This window comes from Chrysemys picta, chromosome 7 (assembly GCF_011386835.1).
Source record: "Chrysemys picta bellii isolate R12L10 chromosome 7, ASM1138683v2, whole genome shotgun sequence".
NCBI classification, from domain to species: domain Eukaryota; kingdom Metazoa; phylum Chordata; order Testudines; family Emydidae; genus Chrysemys; species Chrysemys picta.
The window spans coordinates 126,408,807-126,432,200 of record NC_088797.1 but is presented as its reverse complement, the minus strand read 5'-3'; the positions used below and the strand labels follow the sequence as shown (position 1 = coordinate 126,432,200).

General features: G+C 43.2%; 1 protein-coding gene across 23 annotated transcripts in view; it reads right to left on the bottom strand.

The window, feature by feature from the left end:
- The window catches only part of BTRC (beta-transducin repeat containing E3 ubiquitin protein ligase), a 161,789-nt gene extending 138,675 nt beyond the window's left edge, over window positions 1–23,114 (bottom strand). For 7 of the 23 annotated variants that reach the window (XM_065552665.1, XM_005289400.5, XM_005289402.5 and 4 more), the window contains exons 1-2: window positions 22,935–23,109; window positions 11,185–11,238 (exon numbers count right to left, since the gene is read on the bottom strand). In XM_065552665.1, coding sequence (XP_065408737.1) covers window positions 11,185–11,238; window positions 22,935–22,982 — 102 coding nt within the window. In that variant the 5' untranslated portion in view covers window positions 22,983–23,109. Of the gene's footprint in view, window positions 1–11,184; window positions 11,239–22,934 lie in introns of all 23 variants that reach the window. The other 16 variants (XM_065552663.1, XM_065552668.1, XM_005289398.5 and 13 more) reach the window with 7 other exon arrangements.
- Window positions 23,115–23,394: the final 280 nt, after the last annotated feature.

Here is a 23,394-nt window from a genome sequence, read left to right as displayed (position 1 = left end):
CAACCCTGATATTCTGTGATCAGCTTCTACCAGAGTAGTTATACTGGTACAACTCCTACTGTGGATACTGTGCTCAAGGTGCCTCCTGCCAATATGGCTTTTTCCTCTTCCTTATATGGGAATAAGCTATGCCAGTAAAAGCCACCTTTATACTGATATAACTGCATCCACACTAGGGGCTCTGTACCACTTTAACTAAACTGGTGCAACTAGTGTTCCTAAAGGCTTGTCTACACTCAAGTCCTGTTAACTTCAAAGTGCAAATTCTGGTGGAAGGGTATAGTTAGGTCAAAGCATTTCAGCTCTGACTTGTGGAAATTTAATATATTTGGGAGGAGGTGTTAAATAAAAATAAATAAAATATATTAATGGAGATATCCTATCTCCTAGAACTGGAAGGGACCTTGAAAGGTCATTGAGTCCAGCCCCCTGCCTTCACTAGTAGGACCAAGTACTGGTTTTGCCCCAGATCCCTAAGTGGCCCTCTCAAGGATTGAACTCACAACCCTGGGTTTAACAGGCCAATGCTCAAACCACTGAGCTATCCCTAAAATAAAGGATGGGCTATTTGTTTATCAATTTTGTGTTTGAGTTGTCACAGTAAAGATGAGTATGAGGCCCCAAATTTAGCATGTTCAGCATAAAGGAGCAGTTTAAGTAGGAAGGCCTAGAAAACAGCAATTCTGAAAGACCTATGACCGATAATAGAACTACAGCTCCAAGTGAGAGATGTGAGGTTGGCACTTCTGGAAAAAAGGCAACTTATTTAGTTGCTTAAGTATGGGCTGAGGCCTTGTCTACAAGACACAGCTGCACCACTTCAACTAAAATCACCTTTTAAATTAATTATCACTCAAATCTTTCAGATTTACTGTTTTTCAATTATTTTGCAATTCTATCAGAAAAGCAATCAATTGGCTTGGCAAGATCAATTCCTTTTTTTTTAATAAATATATACTATTTATTTCTCATGGTTTCATTATTCTCCACTAATGAGTTATCTTAATATTTGCTCCATTATTGTACATGTGACAGAAGTTAGTCTTATCGGGGTGGTACCTGCCAAATAATTTCTCTTTCTTTGATGACTGGTGCTACTTTTTCTTTCCCTCTAATCTTACAGTACTTTAAAAAACATAGCTGCCAGTGGTAAGTAAGTTGATCTGCTAACTCCATTAACAGTTTTGTGACACCGCCATTATCTGCCCTGTATCAGTAGCTTATCTGTAGTGCCTTCCTTGCTTTGAAAGCTGCTTATCATTATCACTGAAGACTGATTTTAAAAAGGAGTTCACACTATCTCAGCCTTTTTTGAGTCAAATTTAATCTCCACTTGTATTTATTAATAGGCCTACTTTCTCTAGCACTTCTTCCTGCCCCAACCCCCAGCTATATTAAAACCCTTGTTATTCCCCATAACCCAATGGACCAAAATAACTCATTTTGTTTTTTGCTGCCCTTGTCTTTTCCCTACAAGCATTAGCTGACTGTATTCTTCTTTAGTTACCTCGTCCCCTTTTCCAGGTTTAACCTAATAGATTTAACAGTCCCTTGTGAGGTCTGGAATGGCTGACTTCTCAGAATGAGTCAAGATTTTAAAAATCCTGTGGAAGCCCCTTCTTTACCCTCCAAAAAGCTGATTTTTTAGAGGACATTAAACTACAGGCCTGAGTTCCTATTTTCTAAGCCTAACACAGCCCCCGAAGGCTTACAATATTTGAGTCACAGCTGGAGCTGTGGTTACTATACAGTTTAAATATCCACCACTTCACAGTGCAATTTGTTTTAAAAATCAAATCAGAGACCGTGTCATAAACAAGTGCTAATTAAGTACCCAGCAGGTACAGTGATCCTTGTGCAAGAAGGGTTCTTAAATATCTGCATCTCCACTTCGATTAAAAAAAAAAGGATAACTATACCACAGTGGGATCATTATAAAATGAAAACCTCTATGGTACATGAAAGGCAAATCTGATTGTTGCCACACCTGTATTTCTTATCACATGAGAAGTGCATTGAAGAAAAAAAAACGTGCTTGTATCAGTATGGAATCTATATGTGCCAATTATTTAACACAGCAGAATGAAATTTTACCGGGTTTGATTAAATAATATTTAAAAAAGAATTTAATAGAAAGAGGAGAGGGCATCCTCTATAGCATCTCCACCCCATGCAATTCAAATTAAGAAGGCTGGATACTGAACCCACATCTTCTTCATGACACTACAGAGCAAATGCTGGGCTGGTTAACTTTTAATTCCTTTTAAGTTGTATCTTAAGAAATGTTTCGGTGCAGTAATTTGTTGTACCACCTTATCTGGTGAACAGGAAAACTGACTTTCTGAAAATTTCCTCAGAATTACAAGGTTCACATATCCCTTAACAAACGGACTCTCAGTCTGCATGGCAGAATTAGACCTGTCCATCACTGATAGGAAAGGGCATGTCCAAGTGCTCTGAAGAGCCCTCCAGTTGAGACCACTTCCAGCACAGAATGATAACCCCCGTGGACTGGGATTTAATGAGTTTATATGTACTGAACTCCTACTGTAAAGCATAACATTACGACCCCATTTGAATGACCCAAACAGGACTTCTTATTCTAGTGGCCAAAGAAATACTCCAAACAAGAGAGAGTTCAATCTGTGGAACTTGTAACTCAGAGAAAGGATTATTTCACAGCAGGGCTTTGGAGCTGTGCTCCGGCTCCGCTCCAGCTCCAGGCAAAAACCTGCAGCTCCACTGCTCTGGAGCTGCTCCGGGCTCCGCTCCAAAGCTCCGTTTCACAGAATCATAGGCATATAGGGCTTGAAGAACTTGAGAGGTCCTCTAGTCCAGACCTCTGTGCTGAGGCAGGACCAAGCACATCTAGACCACTCTTGGTCCAACCTCCAGTGGTGGGGATTCCACAACCTCTCTTGGAAGACTAATCTAGAGCTTAACTGCCCTTATAGTTAGAAAGTTTTTCCTGATATCTAATTTAAATCTCCCTTGCTGCAGATTAAGCCGATTACTTCTTGGACTACCTTCAGCGCTTTGTACCACTTGTCTCTGGATGGAGCTCTTATCAACAGGTCATTAAGGAATAGACAAAGGTAAATCTCTTCCAACATAAGAGCAGCTACCAAGACAACTAATACCTTCATAAGTACCTCGGGCACTGTGGTGTGCTCAAATGATAATGAACTATATTGGAAGTGTTGACTCCAACAGTAAAAAATGGATACGTTTGCAGTGAGACAGATGAATGGCGATGTGGAGGTTGGATCTTTCAAATCTATTGACAACAGACGGTCACTATTATGGACTAATATTTCCTTTTGAATCTGGACTTTTTCAGGAACCTGTTGAGATGTTTCCGGTCAAGCACTGCCCTGCTGCTCCCTGATTTCTTCTTGACCAGGCACAGAATGGAGTACAAGGTTTATCCCTTTTCTGGGCTGCAACTCATTCTGTTGCTCTAATCTACAGGAAATGAAGGATTGCGGGCTGCATTTCCCCACTCTTGAGGGTTTCTGGGAACGGGAGAAGGGGAGTTAAGTATATCCAATGCAGAACCTCTCAGGACAAATTCCAGAACCCACTTGCCAGAGATGATTTGAGGCTTAATTATCCACAAACTGAAATAGACCACGCACTATGTGCTACTCCACCTCAGTTTGCTTTGGCTGAGAATCATGAGTTTTGGTAGGAAGGACCAGAAGGTCTTGTGGATGCATCATTCTTGGATTGGCCAACTCTGTTTCTAGAGCACTTTCTCCAAAATAGCTGGGATTGTCTCATCTGCTAAACTTGATGGTCTGGAAGCCTCAAAAGGATTACTTGAATTCTAAATAGGACTTATATTCCCTGGGATAAAAAGGCAGCCTTCAAGTTTCTCCTGAGTGTGGTGCCCATCCTCCTGTTAGTGGGGTTCTTAGATCCTAATTCGCAGTTTCCTTAAGTAGGTATATCAGCTTGGCACCAATCTTAGGAATAGAAACAAAATCTGATTTAAACATTGTAACACTGACAGTTCTTAGGCACCTTGCTTAGTCTCGCAGGTTCTCGGGCGATCCCTATTCTTCCTCAATCACATCTATCAAGGCCACAAGGTTTGGTTCTGAATCCTGAGAGAATACTTTTGAGTTGTGTCACTGCTGTTCTGAGCTGGTTCCTCCTCTTCATCTTTCACAGACTTTTCTCAAGGGGTAGAGCTAAACTGGAAACTGCCCTGGATTCTAAGAAGTCTAACTGGAAACGTTTTTCCTGCTTTTCCTCCTCCTGGGGTTCCTGTTCCAAATCTAAAAGTTATCCCTCCTCCTACGAGAGCACCAAGAACTCCTGGGCCGGCAAGATCTGGATTTGTGCTTCACTCTCTTAGACCTGCCCCTCTCTGGAGAATCGGCGTCAGAAGGCTGTGAAACAGATGCAGATAATGGATTCCTTTGCCTGCACCTGCCACAGAATATGCAGAGATCCCCATCCAGGATCTCCACAAGTAGTGATTCCGAGAACACACATACCTGCTTTCCCCTTCTTCTTCCCTTCTCCATGCTGCGCTCGCAGGAGTGAGTGGTGATAGAGGGCATACCTAGTGTCTCAGGAGTAAAGAGAAACCAGACCCTTACATTCGCAATGTGAGGGAAGACCAGAAACAGTTACAGAAAGCAAATTTATAGCCAATCTTTTTTTAAATAATGTTTTTTTGCTCTGCAGCAGGCAGTCTGGTAGACGATCCTGAAGCTATGGCAGCAGAACAAACAACTGGCAAGATCTTCAGTGTAGCTGGCCACAGCCCCCTGTATCAGTGACTGACAGATTGAGAGCCCATTGGTTAACGGACCTGTGGATCTTGTAGACGAAAGAATAAAGGAATTTGTAATACAGGTTTTAGAAGTACTTGTCATTGTTTCAGTATCCCCTTTTAGTGAATGAGACTGATGTGTCTCAGTGGGGGAGGGATGATATTTTAATGATGTAATACTATACTTCCTAGAAGAATGACAAGTTTCATGAGGCAGATTAGGACTAAGAATAATCAGATCCCATTAAAAACGGACAGTTTCAAACCATTTTTAAAATTAATTTTAATGATAAAATGTGTTACCTTAACAGGTGGTTAGCGAATTGTAAAATTAACCCAAATATGGTTAGAAGCAGATGACTGGATGTTAGGAGATCTGGATTCTCCACTCTTCTCCATTATCAATTTACTTTGTGACCTGAGGCAAATTACTTCACCTTTCTGAGACCCCAGTTTCCCCTTCTGCAAATCAGGGATAATATATACCCACTCCTGTAAAGTGCTTTGAGAGCCTCACAGACGCACTATAAAGTACTGTTGTTTAAGATACAGAACATATCTTAACACAACTCTGAAAATGTCTGATTTTCAATGGTTTCTATGGGGTCCAGAATTTTCTCAGTCCTAATCTGCCTCAGAAGGCTGTCAAGATAACGACTTCATGTTTGACTGCTTATTAATTATATTTTAAACACTTAATATTTAGATGAAGCAATTAGAAACTCTACAATTTTCCTTTAACTCATCCGTTTCCCTAGACACACAAATACTACATTCAGCAAGTCTGTATGAGCACCTAAAATTCTGTATAAATAAGTGACCTGGTTGAGCATTCTCTGAACAAAATATTGTAGAGAAAAAGGTCAGGTTGGGGAAATACCAGTAGGGTTACAGCCAGACTGGTTGAATGTAGCTATTCACATATGCCTTGCAGGTAAAAGTCCACCATCACACACAGGCATAGATTATGGCAGCCATCAGGGCCGGCTCCAGGGTTTTGGCCGCCCCAAGCAGCCAAACAAACAAACAAACAAAAAAGCCGCGATCGCGATCTGCGGCGGCAATTCGGCGGGAGGTCCTTCGCTCCGAGCAGGAGTGAGGGACCGTTCACCGAATTGCCGCCGAACAGCTGGACGTGCCGCCCCTCGCACCTGCTTGGTAAGCTGGTGCCTGGAGCCGGCCCTGGCAGCCATTACAAGTGAATAAGGGAATGAGGAAATCGCAAAAGCTGATTCCAGCTTCCTCCCCCTCCCCCCTTTCTCATTTGGGATTACATTTTTAAGACTACCAAATCAAGCTGCTGAAAACTTTGTTGGTCTTCCAAATGAATATTTTACTGCAAATACAGATGTGCTGTGTACACATGCATTTTTAATGAACAAATTAAGATGGCCAACAACGCCACTTGTCAAATGAAAAGTGGAATTCCTCCACCACGCACATCACTGTAACCAAAGTTTCATCATTTCCAGGTTAACTATAAATGGGCTCCACTGTAATCAGAAGTCGGTATTTTTCAATAAAAAGCAGGATGACATAAACCAAACTGCTAACAAGGGAACATCTTGGAATAAGAGTTGCTGTTGGGACCCCATCCAACTACCAATGGGTATTTGTAACCTGAAGCGTTTTCTGATCACCTTTTCAAACTTGTTCATAATGTGGACCACATCTTAATAGAAATATCAGCTCACACCTCTCTTGCCATTCACAGTTACTGAAATCAAGGAACATCCCCGTGACAACTGTGTACATGGAAAAGGAATAAGACGACAGTATGGTATTTTTATTTTCTTTGAATGTGAAATAGCATCTGGAAATGAGGAGTCAGCACCATGCACCCAGCCAGCTCTTTGAGGCTCACTAATAAGTCCGCCACAGACCAGTTAAGTTGTTTTATTCAGTGGGAACGACTGAACTAGGCAAGCTACGAGTGGTTTACATTATCTGCATGGTCTCACTGGGGTCTACACAGAGATACTACTACACAACACTCATTTCTTTTATTCGTCCTAGAAACCTTCCTTACCCCCTTCTATATCACATGCCAGTTTGACCCTATGCTGTGTCCTTGTCACTCAATTTATCCCCACTCTTTTTTTATTTTATATCTGAAAACCCTGGCCTAACCAAAGCTTTGTGGTTAGAATGCTTTGATTTACCTTACTAAAGAGAACTATAATTTAGCACCAAATACTCATGAGGAATTATAGCTCTGCTGACTGGCAAATCATTTGCCAAGGCAGATTAGTTTAGCTGCATAAAACAAATATCCACCTGCACATTCTAGCACTAATCAGGGCGTGAAATTAAACTTTTTATTCAGTGGGAAATAACTGCTGCAAGGCGGCGATTTAGTATGGGAAGCAAATATTAAGGTCAGCCTATTCTCTCTGATGTTTATAGTATATATAATAAGGGGGAAGGCATGGAGCACCAAATTCTGCTTTTAAGTCTATGAAACTAAATACTTCAACGATGCAATAACAAATTTTCCATTTGCTTTTATAATTGCATACATTTAATGGAGCAAAGTGGCTAAAATGAAAAATTAAAAGAAGAGTAGGGGTGAGTTAGTGAAGTACCTAAAGCTCGTACCAACCGTAGAAAAAACTGCAGCCAAAAGCACGTGGTGAGAGTAGAAGAAAGGAAATCAAGGTTTGTTTATATATATATATATATATATATATTAATTACACACACACACACACACACACACACACACACACTGATTCCAGCAAACCCACAAACTGAAGGGAAAAAGTGATTACGATGTAGTTAACTTAAACCACTAAGTAGTCATTTAAAATGCAAAAAAAACCCTGCAACTCTGTATTTAACAACCAGCTGCTTTATATAATTATACTTATCACAGACTCATACAAATGTTGGGCTGGAAAGGACCTGGAGAGATCATCTAGGCCAGCCTCCTGTGCTGATGCAGGACCAAGTAACTCCAGACCATCCCTAATAGGTGTTTGTTTAGCCTGTTCTTAAAAACATCCAGTGATGAGGATTCTACAACCTCCCCTGCAAGCCTATACCAGAACTTAACTACCCTTATTTTTAGGCACAGCAGGAATCAACAGATATCAGCGTTTATTTTAAGCATTTTTAAAGATTGTTATCAATTTAATTTTCACAGTTGCACAAAATTACGGGTTTTAAGATTCTTTTCTATTTTTACATCAGTTTTCACAGTTGCAGTAAATTATGTGGGGGGAGTCGGGCAATTATTTAATGACAGTAGACTTGGAGATTCAAAAACTGAAAACCTGAGAACCATTAAAAAAAACAAACTGTCAACATCACGTCGAAATATATGAAGTAAATATCCTTAAATCAAACTCTAATACTTTCTCAGGCAACATTTTTTTTTACTGCCTAGCTGTAAATTTCAATTATTGATGGAAGTATTTTTTTCCTCCATTTGTGTGCGTACGGTGAAATTGACGTTTATTGACATTTACCAATAATCTAATCCTTCCAAGCCTACTTATAATTAGAAAGTTTTTCCTAATATCTAACCTAAATCTCCCTTACTGGAGATTAAGCCCATTACTTCTTGGTCTATGTTCAGTGGACACAGAGAACAACTGATCACAGTCCTCTTTATAACAGCCCTTACCAGATTTGAAGACAGTTATCAAGTCCCCCCCTCAGTCTTCTTTCTCAAAATTAAACATGCCCAGGTTTTTTTAACCTTTTGTCATAGGTCGAGTTTTCTTAACCTTTTATCATTTTTTGACTGTCTCCAATTTGTCCACATCTTTCCAAAAGTGGGGTGCTCAGAATTGGACACATTACCCCAGGTCAGACCTCAACAGTGCTGAGTAGAGCAAGACAATTATCTTCTGTGTCTTACATATGATACTCCTGTTAATACACCCCAGAATGATATTAGACTTTTTTGCAATGGCATCACACTGCTGACTCATACTTAAGGCTATGTTTTAGTTACGAGTATTTTTAGTAAGAAACATGGACAGGTCACGGCAGTAACCAAAAATTCATGGCCTGTGACTGTCCATGACTTGTACCATATAGCTCCGACTAAAACTTGGGTCACGGAGGCTGCTGGTGCTCGGGGGGGGAGGGAGGGAGAGCCGGCGTCTGGGGGCTTCACAGGTGCTGGGGGTCATGGCCCAGGACCCCTGCTGGTGCTGGGGGGAGGTGAGGGGCAGGCGGGTGATGGTGCGCGGCCCAGGAATCCTGCTGGTGCTGGAGGAGGGGAGGGCTGGCAGGCTTCCTACCCGGCTCCTCTTGTCCCTGCAGCTCCTAAGGAGAGGGAAGGCCACGGAGGGCTCCATGCGCTGCCCCCACCACGAGCTCCAGCTCCGCAGCTCCCATTGGCCGGGAACCACAGCCAGTGGAAGCTGCGGGGGCAGCACGCAAAGCCCCCTGGCCCCTCTGCCTAGGAGCTGCAGGGACACGCTGGCCACTTTTGCAGAGCCCCCACCACCACCGAGGTAAGCACCTCCCCACACCCCAATCCCCTTCCCCAGCCCTGAGCACTATTATGCCCAGATCCTTTTCAGCAGTACTACTGCCTAGCCAGTGAGGGCTAGTCTACACCGGCAATGCTTTAACATGGCTTGTGTAGTCGCGGCAGAGCGCTGGGAGCGCTCTAAAAAACCCATCTCCATGGGCTTTTCTACACTGGCGCTTTACAGCGCTGAAACTTGCTGCGCTCAAGGGGGTGTTTTTTCACTCCCCCGAGTGAGAAAGTTGCAGCGCTGTAACGTGCCTGTGTAGACAAGCCCTTAGTCCCCATTCTGTAATTGTGCATTTGATTTTTCCTGCCTAAGTGAAGTACTTCACACTTGTCTTTATTGAATTTCACCTTGTTGAATTCAGACCAATTCTCCAATTTGTCAAGGTCATTTTGAATTCTAATACTGTCCTCCAAAGCGCTTGCAACACCTCCCAGCTTGGTGTCATCCGCAAATGTTATAAGCATACTCTCCACTCCATGATCCAAGTCATTAAAAATATTGACTAGTACCAGATTCAGGACTGACACCCCCCGGGACCCCACTAGATACACCCTCCCAGTTTGACAGCAAACCACTGATAGCTTCTCCGCGTACAGTCTTTCAACCACTTTCATTTAAATTCTAAGGCCAGAAGAGATACGGTGATTATCTGCTCTGGCCTCCTGTCTAACACAGGGCACAGAACCTCCCCAAAATAATCCTTAGAGCAGATCAGTTAGAAAAACCTCCAATCTTGATTTAAAAATTGTTAGTGATGGAGAATTCACCATGGCCCTTCGTAAATTGTTCCAATGGTTAATTACTCTGTTAAACATGTATGCCTTATTTCTAGTCTACATTTGTCTAGCTTCCAGCCATTGGATCGTATTAGACATTTCTCTGCTAGACTGAAGAGCCCATTATTAAATATGTGTTCCCTGAAGGTATGTCTACAATGCAATAAGCACTCAGGCCTAACCCCACTTACATCTACAAATGAATCGTGCTAACCCTAGGCTTGGGCATGCGACCCTGCGGGAGTAGAGAGTCCGAGCCAGAATCAAGCTGGGACACAAGGTCAAGTCCTATTCCTCTGCAGTGTTGGCGCAACCCCGCTTGACTTGTGTCCTGGGAGTCCACCAGAAGTCGCTAACTTCCTTAGGCTTGGTCTACACTACCCCCCTAATTCGAACTAAGGTACGCAACTTCAGCTACGTGAATAACGTAGCTGAAGTCGAAGTACCTTAGTTCGAACTTACCTTGGTCCACACTCGGCAGGCAGGCTCCCCCATCGACTCCGCGGTACTCCTCTCGCCGAGCTGGAGTACCGCAGTCGACGGCAAGCACTTCCGGGTTCGACTTATCGCGTCCAGACTAGACGCGATAAGTCGAACCCAGAACTTCGATTTCCAGCCGTCAAACTAGCTGGTAAGTGTAGCCAAGGCCTTAGTCCTCTCTATCCCAACAATCTCCAATTGATTCAACTGAAAACAGAAGCTACCCCCCTCTGATGGACAGCTGCAGCTCAGTGAGTCAGCGTTAACCCTTCTATTGTCTTCTGATCACTGAGTTGCAAACATCCCATCAGAAACTCCAGCGAGGAAGTCACATTGCAGGGAAAAGCATATTTTCCAGGGCCACCTCGGTAGCTGATTAGCTCACTCCACTCACAGATGTGCGGTTCAGTCACTATACGTTTGAATACTTCAGCTGCGTATAGTGTAGATTTCCCAACAACAGCTTGGAATAACATCTCCTTTTTCCAAGAGGGCACCACAAACAACAGTTACGTCCTCCAAAACATGAAAGGCCAGAAATGATAGAAAAAGCCTTTTGTTGCACGTGCACTTCTCGCTACCCCAGACAATCCAATTACTTATGAAATATGTGTAAAATCAAAAAAAATTATAATTTTTAACTTACCATGGTCTCTGCACTTCTGGAACTGTGATTAACCAGGTTGTATCCAGAGAGATTCTGTGGACAGAAGCATCCCTTTCACAATACATTTTGGTTCAGTTTTTAAATGTAACATTTTATGTCCTTGAGATTCCACAAGAATTAATTCTATGCTCCTCCACTGAGCTATTTTAGACAATAACCCTCTATTTCTTGTCCTATTTCAGGCCCCTCAATCTCCACTGGCTGCTGTATATCCAGAATTTGACGCCTGGCCCAATAAACCTTTGTGGGCCACTCCAGACAGAAGCGTTTCCGTGATGAAGTTACGGTTGAAGTTCTTGAGAGGGCTGACAAGCAGTCCAATACCAGCAGCAGAGAGATGAAAGACTGGAACAGCAGCATGCTGAGAGGCAGGTGGAAAGGGTGAGGCTTGCTGCCCGGGGGCGGGACAGGTTTTCAGCTATGGAGCAGGCACTTGCAACACAGTTCCTAGAACAGGAATGGTGGCTAAGGGAGGAGGACAGAGCTCAGAGAGCACTGTTTGAGTGACTCATCTCCATCCTGGATGGGGAGCACCAGCTCCTGCTGCCTCTCCTACACCATGATCTGATCTCCCTGCAATGTAGCTTCAGTCTAAAAATACCTTGGGCAGCCCATGCATTCAAGCCCGATAGGCAGTGGGGCAGAGCAACTAAACCCCCTGGAGCCTTCCTCCTTGAACCCCTCTCGTGTGGATCCCTCCACCCCCAGCCTGGCACCCAGTGCACAGAAAATGGGGAAAGAAGAGAATGGAGAACATGGAGCCAAGAGACAAGTAGTGGTAGGGGGTTTAAGTCATGTTTGCACTGTTTCCTGCTCTTTTATATTTTTGTTTTGGAAATGTTCTTCTGGTACTTGTTTTTTGGGTGTTGTAATGTCAGCTGGCCTGCGTAGCAATAGGCAACTGTCGTACAGTTTTAACACGTTTACAAATAAAGCTTTTTATATCATCAGGAAAGTTTATTGCTATCAGTGCATCACCTCTTACAATCATGATTTGAGATAAAGCTAAAAATGTGATCAGGAGCAATTATACATAACTAAGCAACACTATTCCTCTATGCGGTTAGGTACAGCAATTCACATTTCAATACCTTCCTTCTATGAACCTACACTGCGATTCACGCCACCCCCCAATCCGGTATTCAACGTGTCATGCATAAGTATATTGCATGGCAATCGAGCAAACATCCCCCAAAATCAATTAGCCCCTTTCCCCACACAAGCACATTCGTACGGGTGCTATTCCCCCTCTTCCACTGGGCAGTGCAAGGCCATAATGCAAGAACTCAAAGCATCCCTGACCTCTGTTGCCCGTTATCTCAAAGCCAGCAATTACCTCCAGAATATCTTGAATGCCCACCACTTTGGAGTAAACCACATGCCTGATTGCCTCGAAACCTCTGCTACCACTTTAACCACAGTCAACTCTCCATCATCACACTGGTAGACAACAGACCTGTAGCAGTATGAGGTAGCCAGCTTCCAGGAGGTTATACCAACCCGCTTCTGGACAGGCAAGAGTGCCTCACGTGTGTGTCTTTACACTGGAGAGTCAGGGCAAGCTGCTCACAAAGGTCCAGAAACGTAGCTTTCTTCACGCGAAAGTTCTGGACCTACTGCTGGTCATCCTAGGTCTACATGACAATGTGATCCCACTAGTCCGTGCTTGCAGTCCTGTGCCAGAGGCACTGGTTTACGTAGGGGGCATCAGCGGCTATGCCGATTATACTGAGCAGCATCTGCCAGTGCAAGTCTGCCATGCCAGGGTACTGTTCCTCCTCTGCCTCCTCCTCCATCAGGTACCTTTGGTGGGTCAGAAAATGCATGGAAATGCCCACCAGCCTCTCATGGAAGCTCTGCCTGTTTCCTGACACAGGAGTGAAAGTGCAAGCAAGAGAAGTTCTTCAAAAGGTTGGCTCCAGTATCTCGGAGTACACAGGCCAAAATGACTGCTCGGCAGGCTGTTCAAACTTCCTGTAACATGCAGGGTGGGCAGTAAAGATTTCCCACAGTGCATCATGGTCAAAGGGCTAGAGTGGCCACATTTCAGGAGGGTGCTAGGGGCTCTGGGATATGTTTGCTTTGACTCAGGTCAGCATGCTGCAGTGTGGACACCAGAGCCCCAGGTTCAAGCCCAAATTTGAAAAATCTTAACATAGGGTTAAGAATCAGTGTAGATGCTCAAGCCCAGGGTTCGCTAACACAGGTCAGCTGACTCAAGTCCCACTAACCCTGGGCTTACACTGCAATGTAGACTTACTGTAAGTAGGTACTCATAAATTGTAATCAAGTCATCCCTTAGCCTTCTCTCTATTAGGCTAACTAGACTGAGCTCCTTGAGTTTATCACTATCAGGCATGTTTTCTAATTTTTTTTAATCCTTCTCTGAATCCCCTCCAATTTATCAACATCTCTATTTAATTGTGGACACCAGAACAGGACACCGCATTCCATCAGTGATCTCACCAATGCCAAATACAGAGGTAAAATAACTTACTTGAGATTCCCCTGTTTATGCATCCCAGGATCTCATTAGCTCTTTTGGCGACAGTGTCATACTGGGAGCTCATGTTCAGCTGATTATCTACCACGACCCCAAATCTTTCAGAGTCACTGTGTCTCAGGATAGAGTTCCCCCATCCTGTAAGTATGTCCTACATTCTTTGCTCCCAGATGAACACATTTACATTTAGCCATACTAAACCACACAGTTTGCTTGTGCCCATTTTAACAAGCAAACTAGATTGCTCTGAATCAGTGACCCATCTTCTTCATTATTTACCACTCCCTCAATTTTTGGGTCATCTGCAAACTTTATCAGTGATGATTTTATGTTTTCTTCCAGGTGATTGATAAAGATGTTAGATAGCACAGGGCCAAGAACTGAGACTCTTGGAAAGAGATCTGCTCAATGATCATTCCCCATTTACAGTTATATATCAGTGAGCCAGTTTTTAATCCATTTAATGTGCTCCACATTCCTTTTATATTGTTCTAGTGTTTTAATCAAAATGCCATGTGGTACCAAGTTGTGCGCCTACATTATAGTAATTTCATCTAGATCACATTTCCCTAGTTTGCTGGTGAGAATGTTCCGTGGCACTGTGACAAAAGCCTTACTAAAATCAAGATCTATCACGTCTACTGCTTCCCCCATCCACCAGACCAGTAACCCTGTCAAAGAAGGTAATTAGGTTGGTTTGGCAGGATTTCTTCTTGACAAATCCATGTTGGCTATTCTTTAGAACCCTTTTATCCTCCCAGTGCTTACAAACGGATTGTTTAATAATTTGTTCCAGTATCTTTCCAGGTATCAAAGTTAGGTTGACTGATCTATAAATTCCCAGGTGCCCTTTGTTCCCCTTTTTGAAGATAGGAGTTATGATTGCTCTTCTCCAGTCCTTTTGGTACCTCACTTGTCCTCCATGAGTTCTTGAAGGTAACTGCTAAAGGCTCCGAGATTGCTTCAGTTAATTCCCTACTAACATGGCTGCTACTCTGAAACCTGAAATAAGTATCATAGGTGAATTTCATGAGGCCTGGCCAACTTGAATACATTTAACTTATCTAAATATTCCTTAATGTGTTATTTTCCGGTTTTGGTTTCCGTCCTCCTTGTAGTTAACATTGATTGGTGACCCAATATTCAATGCATAAACCTTTTTACTGAAGACTGAAGTAAAATAGGCATTAATCATCTCAGCCTTCTTAATGTCATTTGTTATTAGCTCTCCCTTCCCCACTTTCCTTCATCTTTCTCTTGGTCCTAATGTATTTAAAAAAAACTCTTCTTATTGTCTTCTATGTCCCTTGCTAGGCTAAAGCACAAAATAAATTACATCTTTCTGATTTTATCCCCACGTGCTTGTGCTATTCTTTTTGTATTCCCCCTTATTAATCGCTCCATGTTTCCACTTTTTGTAGGATTCCTTTTTGTTTTTCAGGTCATTAAAGAGCTCCCAATGGAGCCATATTGGCCTCTTACTATTCTTCCTATCTTTCCTTCTCATCGGCATAGTTTGCAGTTGTGCCTTTAATACTGTCTCTTTGAGAAACTGCTAGCTCTCCTGAACTCCTTTATTCCTTAAATACAGGTCTCCTTACATTTCCCTTGTTTTGGCTACTTGGTATTTGCTATCAAAATGAAAACAATGCAAGCATACTATCAGGGAAACTGTAAAAATCAATTTATCTAAAATAACTATTCAAATAATCATTAAGTTCTGGGATATGAAAGGTTCAGTCCTACCAACACCCAAGCTAGAAGTAGTCTATACAAACTGAACTACCACAGAGGCTAAGAATTTGAATGTCTGTTTCCACTGCAAATGCCTTTACTAAGCAGCCAGAGAAAAACAGTTAATTAGCTCAGGATTCACTTTTCTTTTTCACTTTTTCAAATCATGTTGGATCCTGCTTAGCTTATTGGCTGGCTTACTAGGAGGAGGTCAAAAGTCACGACAAATCTAGTAATCACCAAATTTAAGGAAACATGGGGTTTTTCTGGCAATGCAACGATAGCATGTTCCCATAGTTGCTGTAAACCATACGCTATGGTAAGAGAATACAATAACATACTTTGAATTTACACAGCACCTTAATAACACCAACAACTACTATCCCTAGCTCTTACATAGCATTGTTCATCCATAGAACTCAAAGTATTTAACGTCCTGGAGGATCAATGCCAGTACAGTCAATGGGGGATGAAACAAATGTGTATTTATTAAACAGTTCTGGAAGAGGTCACAAAGGCAGACGCTGCTGAAAAGGCTAATGGCCTGACATTCTTATGGCAGTAAAGGGTATTCAGCACCTCCAAGGATCAGGCCTTATATCTCTCCATTCCAGGGAAGGGAAATGTTAATTTGTATGTGGAAGACAGAATATATCAGTGAAGAATGCCAGTATCAACATCTTCCCATCCACGAACCATGGCAGGAACGCCGCTGGGGAGAGATTGCCTCATTCACATATAGTGAAAACCAGAAGGTAAAACTTAAATCTATATTAAAATACTGCCTGCAGAGGCATTTTAAACAGGATCCTAAATTGGTCAGGTACAGCTCCATGCACTGCTAATTAAATACAATTGAAGTTGTCACTAGTCCATTCAGGAAAACAGATGCTGCTTCACAGAGCCTTGATATTTTTCTTAAATACCTTTCAGAATGAGGATCAAAAATATGAACTCTTATAAAAAGGCCTTTATTGTATTTTTATAGCATATTACATACCTTGTAACAATCATTTTGTTAAGTGTGACTGTCAGTTTTATTTTCTGTCCCTTTTTTCCTGGCTATTTACAAGCTTTGTAAGAATCATTCCTTAATTAAGTCTAAACATAGTTTCATATAAATGGATTCCTGGAATTAAAAACGTTCAGACTTAAGAAATGATTGTTACGGAGACTGTAACAGGCTGTAAAAAAAAGAATGCCACTTTAAACAAAGATTTCTCATTTTAATTAAAAAGATAATCATCAGAACATTCATACACTTAAAAGAACCATTTGAAGCTACTTTGAAAAAAATATCTACTATTCTATGCAGGCGTACATAGTTTAGTTTATATGACATTTAATCAAAGTCTCAGCTGAGCCTATTACATTTATTCTTTAAGTACTGTATCTACATTTTTAACCAGTTTATTCAAATAGGGAAGTTACTTATTGAACTCCTCATTCTTAGTACTTTTGAAAACGGTTACGACAATAAAATTCCGTATTCTTTAACCAAAAAACAGATTTAAAACAAGAAGTTTTTTTCAAAAACTAAAGGAGCATATGTGATTCTCCTCCAAGCTTATGCATTAATAGGGCACCGTATCTCTCATAACTTAAACCCTATGATGAGTGCTGTTTTATCCAGAGTATTTAAGAAACACCACAAAATGGATGATGGGAACACAAGTAGATTGCAGTGCTATAAAATCCCTCCTGCACTTGCTACAGAGCACTGGCCTATACAATTCCTGCTGCCTTTATACCTTCCATTTATACAGCAGGTTTCATCCAAAAGGGTCCAAGAGAATCCTTACAAGATTAGGTTGATGCATGAACTACAGAGAGGGAATCATTTAACTCACCACTAAAATATCTCTGAGGATGGGCTGCTTAACAGTACACAACAATTTAGGATTGTAAGTGAATCTTATGTCTACTTGAAACTGTAGGAGTAATTTGGGTAGGTAGGTAGAATGTCATTACCTAAAATTAATTAGATAATATGTATTACATATGATCAGACTTATCTAATAAATTGATACAGGCTGGATGCATCATAAATATATCATTGACAAGTAATCAAGCTAATATCAGCCATCAGGGACAAGGGCTTCCTTTCCTCTGCTATCCTCATCGCCTCAAAAATAAAAATAAAAAAATAAAAAAAAAATGCCCCAAAAATGAGCCCACTTCGTTTTTCAAAATGTCAAATCTATAAACTAATTTCTGACACACACAAAAAAAATAAGCTCCTGTTTTTACACAAGGCTTCATTTCATCCATTAACTGACCGGAAGAGGTTTCAACAGAACATTTTCCATCACTGGCTAAGTGTGAAAACAACAACAACAACAAAATTAGCATGCATTTCTTCCTGACATCTAGTGGCTTAGCAATTGGTCCAATGTCATTACTGACGATTAAGCACAAAACATTTTAAAAATGAAAACCAATTTTAGAGACAGGGACAGATACCACCACCTACAGACCTGTTTTCAAACAGTAATTACATGCGTCTCTGCAATCAAAACAAAAATACCAGAAGCCGGGTAGATAATGGGGGTCTGGTCGTTATGAAGCGTTTCTCAATATTTGATATGGTAAGGCACACCTTGGCGCTTGTGAAAGATGCTGTGTAAATCAATAATTAATTGCATGGCCCACTTCGGCCCAATCTATGACCCATTTAGTCAGTCAGAGTGATGGTATACCAAGCATATCATCCACTTGGACGTACAGGAGAGTATACTGTGGATGATCTGCCACTGGATGAACTAGAATGCATCTTCCCAGATCTATGTAGGTACTTATATGGCTGCCATCACCACAATATCTAAGCACCTCCCAAGCATTTAGAGATAGAGAAAACACCAAACCAGTTTTCCAGCATGGCCTGGTTAGCATGTACAATTGCCCCTTGTACCTCCTCCAAAAAACCTGCTCTATGCAGAGCCCCCATAATCAGGGATGTGAGAAGAGCAGAAGACCCCAAGAAGTCCCATTAGGGACCTTGCTTTGCCGATCTAATTAAAGTGGGAAGTGCACAGAAACTATAGTGAAGGGTGCCAATATAACAACCCCCCCACCCCCCAAACAGATATAAATAAGATAAGAACTTAAGAATGGCCATATTGGGTCAGACCAACAATCCATCTAGCGCAGTATCCTCTCTTCTGACAGTGGCAGGTGCCAGATGCTTCCGATGGAATGAACAGAACAGGGCAATTATCAAGTGATCCATCCCATCATCCAGTCCCAGTTTTCTGGCAGTTAGAGGTTTAGGACACACAGGGCATAGGATTGCATCCCTGATGGTCTTGGCTAATAGCCATTGATGGACTGAGCATCCATGAACTTATCTAATTCTTTTTAGAACCCACTTATACTTTTGGCCTTCACAACATCCCCTGGCAACAGGTTGACTGTGTTGTGTGAAGTAGGACTTCCTTTTGTTTGTTTTAAACCTGCTGCCTATTAATTTCATTGGGTGACCCCTGGTTCTTGTGTTATGGGAAGGGGTAAATAACACTTCCTTATTCTTTCTCCACACCAGTCATGATTTTATAGACTTCTGTCGTATCCCCTCTTATTCGTCTCTTCCAAGCTGAAAAATCCCAGTCTTTTAAATCTCTCATCATATCAAAGTTGTTCTATACTCTTTTTTGTTGTCCTTCTCTGTACCTTTTCCAATTCTAATATATCTTTTTTGAGATGAGGCGACCATAACTGCTGAGAGTATTCAAGTTGTGGGCATACCATGGATTTATATAGTGGCATTATGATATTTTCTGCCTTACCATCTCTCTCTTTCCTAATGGTTCATAACATTGTTAGCTTTTTTGACTACCACTGCACACTGAGAACTATCCAGGATGACCCCAAGATTACTTTCTTGAGTGGCAACAGCTAATTTAGACCCCATCATTTTGTATGTATAGTTGGAATTATGTATTCCAATGCACGTTACTTTGCATTTATCAGCATTGAATTTCATCTGCCATTGTGTTGCCCAGCCACCCAGTTTTGTGAGGTCCCTTCAGAACTCTTCGCAGTCAGCTTTGGATTTAACTATCTTGAGTAATTTTGTATCATCTGCAAATTTTGCCACCTGTTTACCCCTTATTTTCAGATCATTTATGAATATGTTGAACAGCACTGGTCCCAGTACAGATCCCTGAGGGACACGGTTATTTACCTCTCCCCATCCTGAAAATGGACTATTTATTCCTACCCTTTGTTTCCTATCTTTTAACCAATTACTGATCCATGAGAGGACCTTCCATCTTATGCTATGACAGCTTATTTTGCTTAAGAGCCTTTGGTGAGGGACCCTGTGAAAGGCTTTCTGAATGTCCAAGTACACTATATCCACTGGATCACCCTTGTTCACATGTTTGTTGACCCCCTCGAAGAATTCTGATAGATTGGTGAGGCATGATTTCCCTTTACAAAAGCAGTTTTGACTTTCCCCAACAAATCATGTTCATCTATGTGGCCAATAATTCTGTTCTTTACTATAGTTTCTACCAATTTGCCTGCTTCTGAAGTTAGGTTTAGTGTCCTACAATTGCCAGGATCACCTCTGGAACTTTTTTAAAACTGGCATCACATTAGTGATCCTCCAGTCAACTGGTACAGAAGCTGATTTAAGTGACAGGTTACATACCACTGTTAGCAATTCTGCAAATAAAAGTCTCTCTTCCCTTCCAATCTATAAAAGAAAATGCTTAGTTTACCATTTTTCTTGTTTGATTGCTTTTTTTGTTTGTTTGTGTGTCTTGCATGTCTGTGTGTGAAGAACTCTTTTAGGGAAAACTAAAAATCAAAGCACTCTGTCATTTATTCCTCAATGCAGTGAAGTCCGTGGTCACTCGACACTCAGAGTGAGTTCAACAGTCTATGGCTTATTCCTGTGAAAGTTCTCTCCCCCACACTGACACGCCTCTCCCAATTCATTGATGTTTCATTGTTCCAGCAGAACATAGCCAGGCTGTGGTCATGGAGGGTCAGGTATTCCATCAGATAGCTAGGGTCAATACCATGGAGGGCTCCAAATATCAGGTCAGAGACCTTGAACTGGACTCTTTATTCAATAGGGAGCCAATGCAGAAGCAGGAGCATCAACATGGTGCTCTGTACTACTAAGTAGACACTTGGAATTTTTTCAAGGTGCAAGACTTCATGACTCCTAGTTACAATGAGTTGTAATTATCAAGCCTAGAGGTCACAAATGAGTGGATTACCATGGCCAGATCTATATCCAACAGGATATGGCACACTCTTCTAGTCAATCACATATGGAGAGGGCATTTTTTTGCTGCCAAGGATATTTTGACATCCAATATCTTTTTAACCTCTTCAGCCTGAGATTCCATAAACCTGACAAAAATACAAAGAACTGGCAAAAGAATTCAATGATCTGAACAGAAACAAGAGATTTAAAAACAGATACCAATACTACAAGATAAAAAACAGAAGCTAATTAAGAGTTTAGACTTTCTACTACCTTTTGAAGTGCAAATGAAAGCCAAGATTTGTATCTAGTTTTTCAATATTTCCACGTTGGGCATAAATTTTGAAAGCATAGCTGTATTTTAGGTTCTTTATGAGTAAAGATTTAATTCTGTGCCACTGAATCATTAATCCACAACAAATAAACCTTCAACAAATGTTGCCAGTCACTTGAAATGTATTCTTAGAAGTAGAACAATTTAGAGCATCTAAAATTAGCATTCAATAAAGCTGGCATCACTGTTTGGTTGGAAAATAGCATCAAGAAACTGAAGCAAACAATCTAGAAATATCAACGATAAAAAAGGGAATATAACTGTTGTTTCATTTGGTATATTATCCCAAATATAAACAGACCAGTCACATTTGAAAACAGATTTGGCTACTGATGCCCAAAGTTATTTTCTGTGCCACAGGCCAATTTATAAACCAAGACAATATAAAGGCTCTTTACATCCATGCTATTAACAAGGATATATAGCAGGAAAATATAACTGATTAAAATGTCAATATATACAATTCTGCACCCAGGATAACAAGGGTCATAAGGTGGGGAAAAAAAAAAAACAAAAAACTATGGCGAGCAGATGTGCAGATAAAACTAATACACCCCACACACTACATGCAGAACAAAAACTTCACCTCTCCCAGGCACCAGTGCTTGATGGGTCACCTCTTACCACCAAATCAGGCCAGAAATCTTGTTTAGGATCTCTAAGACCACCAGAGAATTGCAAACATACCTGCAGGTTCCCTCCTGCCACATCTGCAGGTGCCTCCCTGTCCCCCAGCGCAATGTCTCTTGTCCACATGCTCTTGCACCCAAATCCCAGCATTTAACCCTAGGTAGGCCCTATTCCCATCAGGAGCATCCCCCAACCCAGCCAAAAGATACCCCAAGCCCTACTACTTGTCTCACTAGGCACTGCAAACACTGGCCAAAGATCTCAGTGCAACTTTACAAAGGCTCAGGTGTCGTCGTCCCATACCAGCACTCACCGTTCCTCCAAGACCCCTGTCTCTCATACTCCAGAACTTGCCCTCTTCCTGACTCAGCACCCTGGCATATTTCCCCACCCAATTCTACCCTAAGTGTCCCTCATGCTTCAACACTCGGGAGTTTCAGAGGGTGAACACCAAATACCTTCTTCACCATCACCACCTGCTCCTACACCCTCAGGTGCCCACCCATCGCCTCCCCTCCCCCAATACTACCTTCCCCAGGCCTTTGCCTCCCACCACTCAGCACCCCTGCCCACATGTCCTGTTCCCCAGCCCTTTATCCCCCCCCCACCCTCACCTACCCCTCAGATGCCTGGCTCCCCAAAAAACTTACCCCTCCCTTCCAGGAGCCCCCCCCCCCCTCCTGTGACCCAACAGATACCTCTCCCCCAGCCCTCCCATAGTTCAGCTCTCCCCCTCCCTCCCCCAGGTGTCCTCCTCCTCCCCCCCACATGCCCCCATACCCCCTCCCCCAGCCCTCCCATAGGTCAGCGCTCCCCCAGATGTCCTCCTCCTCTCCCCCCCCACTTGCCCCCATACCCCCTCCCCCAACTCTCCCATAGGTCAACGCTCCCCCTCCCTCCCCCAGGTATCGTCCTCCTCCTTCCCCCCCACCTGCCCCCATACCCCCTCCCCCAGCCCTCCCATAGGTCAGCGCTCCCCCTCCCCCAGGTGTCCTCCTCCTTCCCCCCCACCTGCCCCCTCCCCCAGCCCTCCCATAGGTCAGCGCTCCCCCTCCCCCAGGTGTCCTCCTCCTTCCCCCCCACCTGCCCCCTCCCCCAGCCCTCCCATAGGTCAGTGCTCCCCCCCGCCCCAGGTGTCGTCCTCCTATCCCCCCCACTTGCCCCTATGCCCCCTCCCCCAGCCCTGGCCCTCCCAAGCTCAGCACGCCCCCCCCCCCCATCACTTGCCCCTCCCCCTAGTCGGCCCCACACCCGCCCTGTAGCCCACCAGGGGCCCCGGCCCTTTGCCCCCCGGCGCCGCCCCTCACCATGAACTTCAGGGCCTTCTCCTGCAGCACGGCCTCCGCCGGGTCCATAGTCCCGCCCCGCTGCTCCGCCGCCGGTCCGGGGCCTGGGCCGCCCCCTCCCTCAGTGCCAGGCAGGCCGCAGCCAGCGCAAGCAGGAACCGCCGCTTCCCCCGGCAGGGCGCACGCGCCGCCCGCAGACCCACGGGAAATGTAGTCCCCGGCCGCGGCCCAGGCAAGCGCCTGGGCGGCACAGCGGCACTACAGCTCCCGGCATGCCGCGCGGCGACAGCCCATCCCGGTCCCGCAGCAGCTCTGCGCATGCCAAGTCGGAGGGGGGGCAGCGGTGGCTGATGGGAGATGTAGTCTCTTAGGGGCTTTAGGTGAGCAAGTCTATGCAGTTTGACAGGGGTCGGCCACCTTTCAGAAGTGGGGTGCCAAGTCTTCATTTATCAGAGGGGTAGCCGTGTTAGTCTGAATCTGT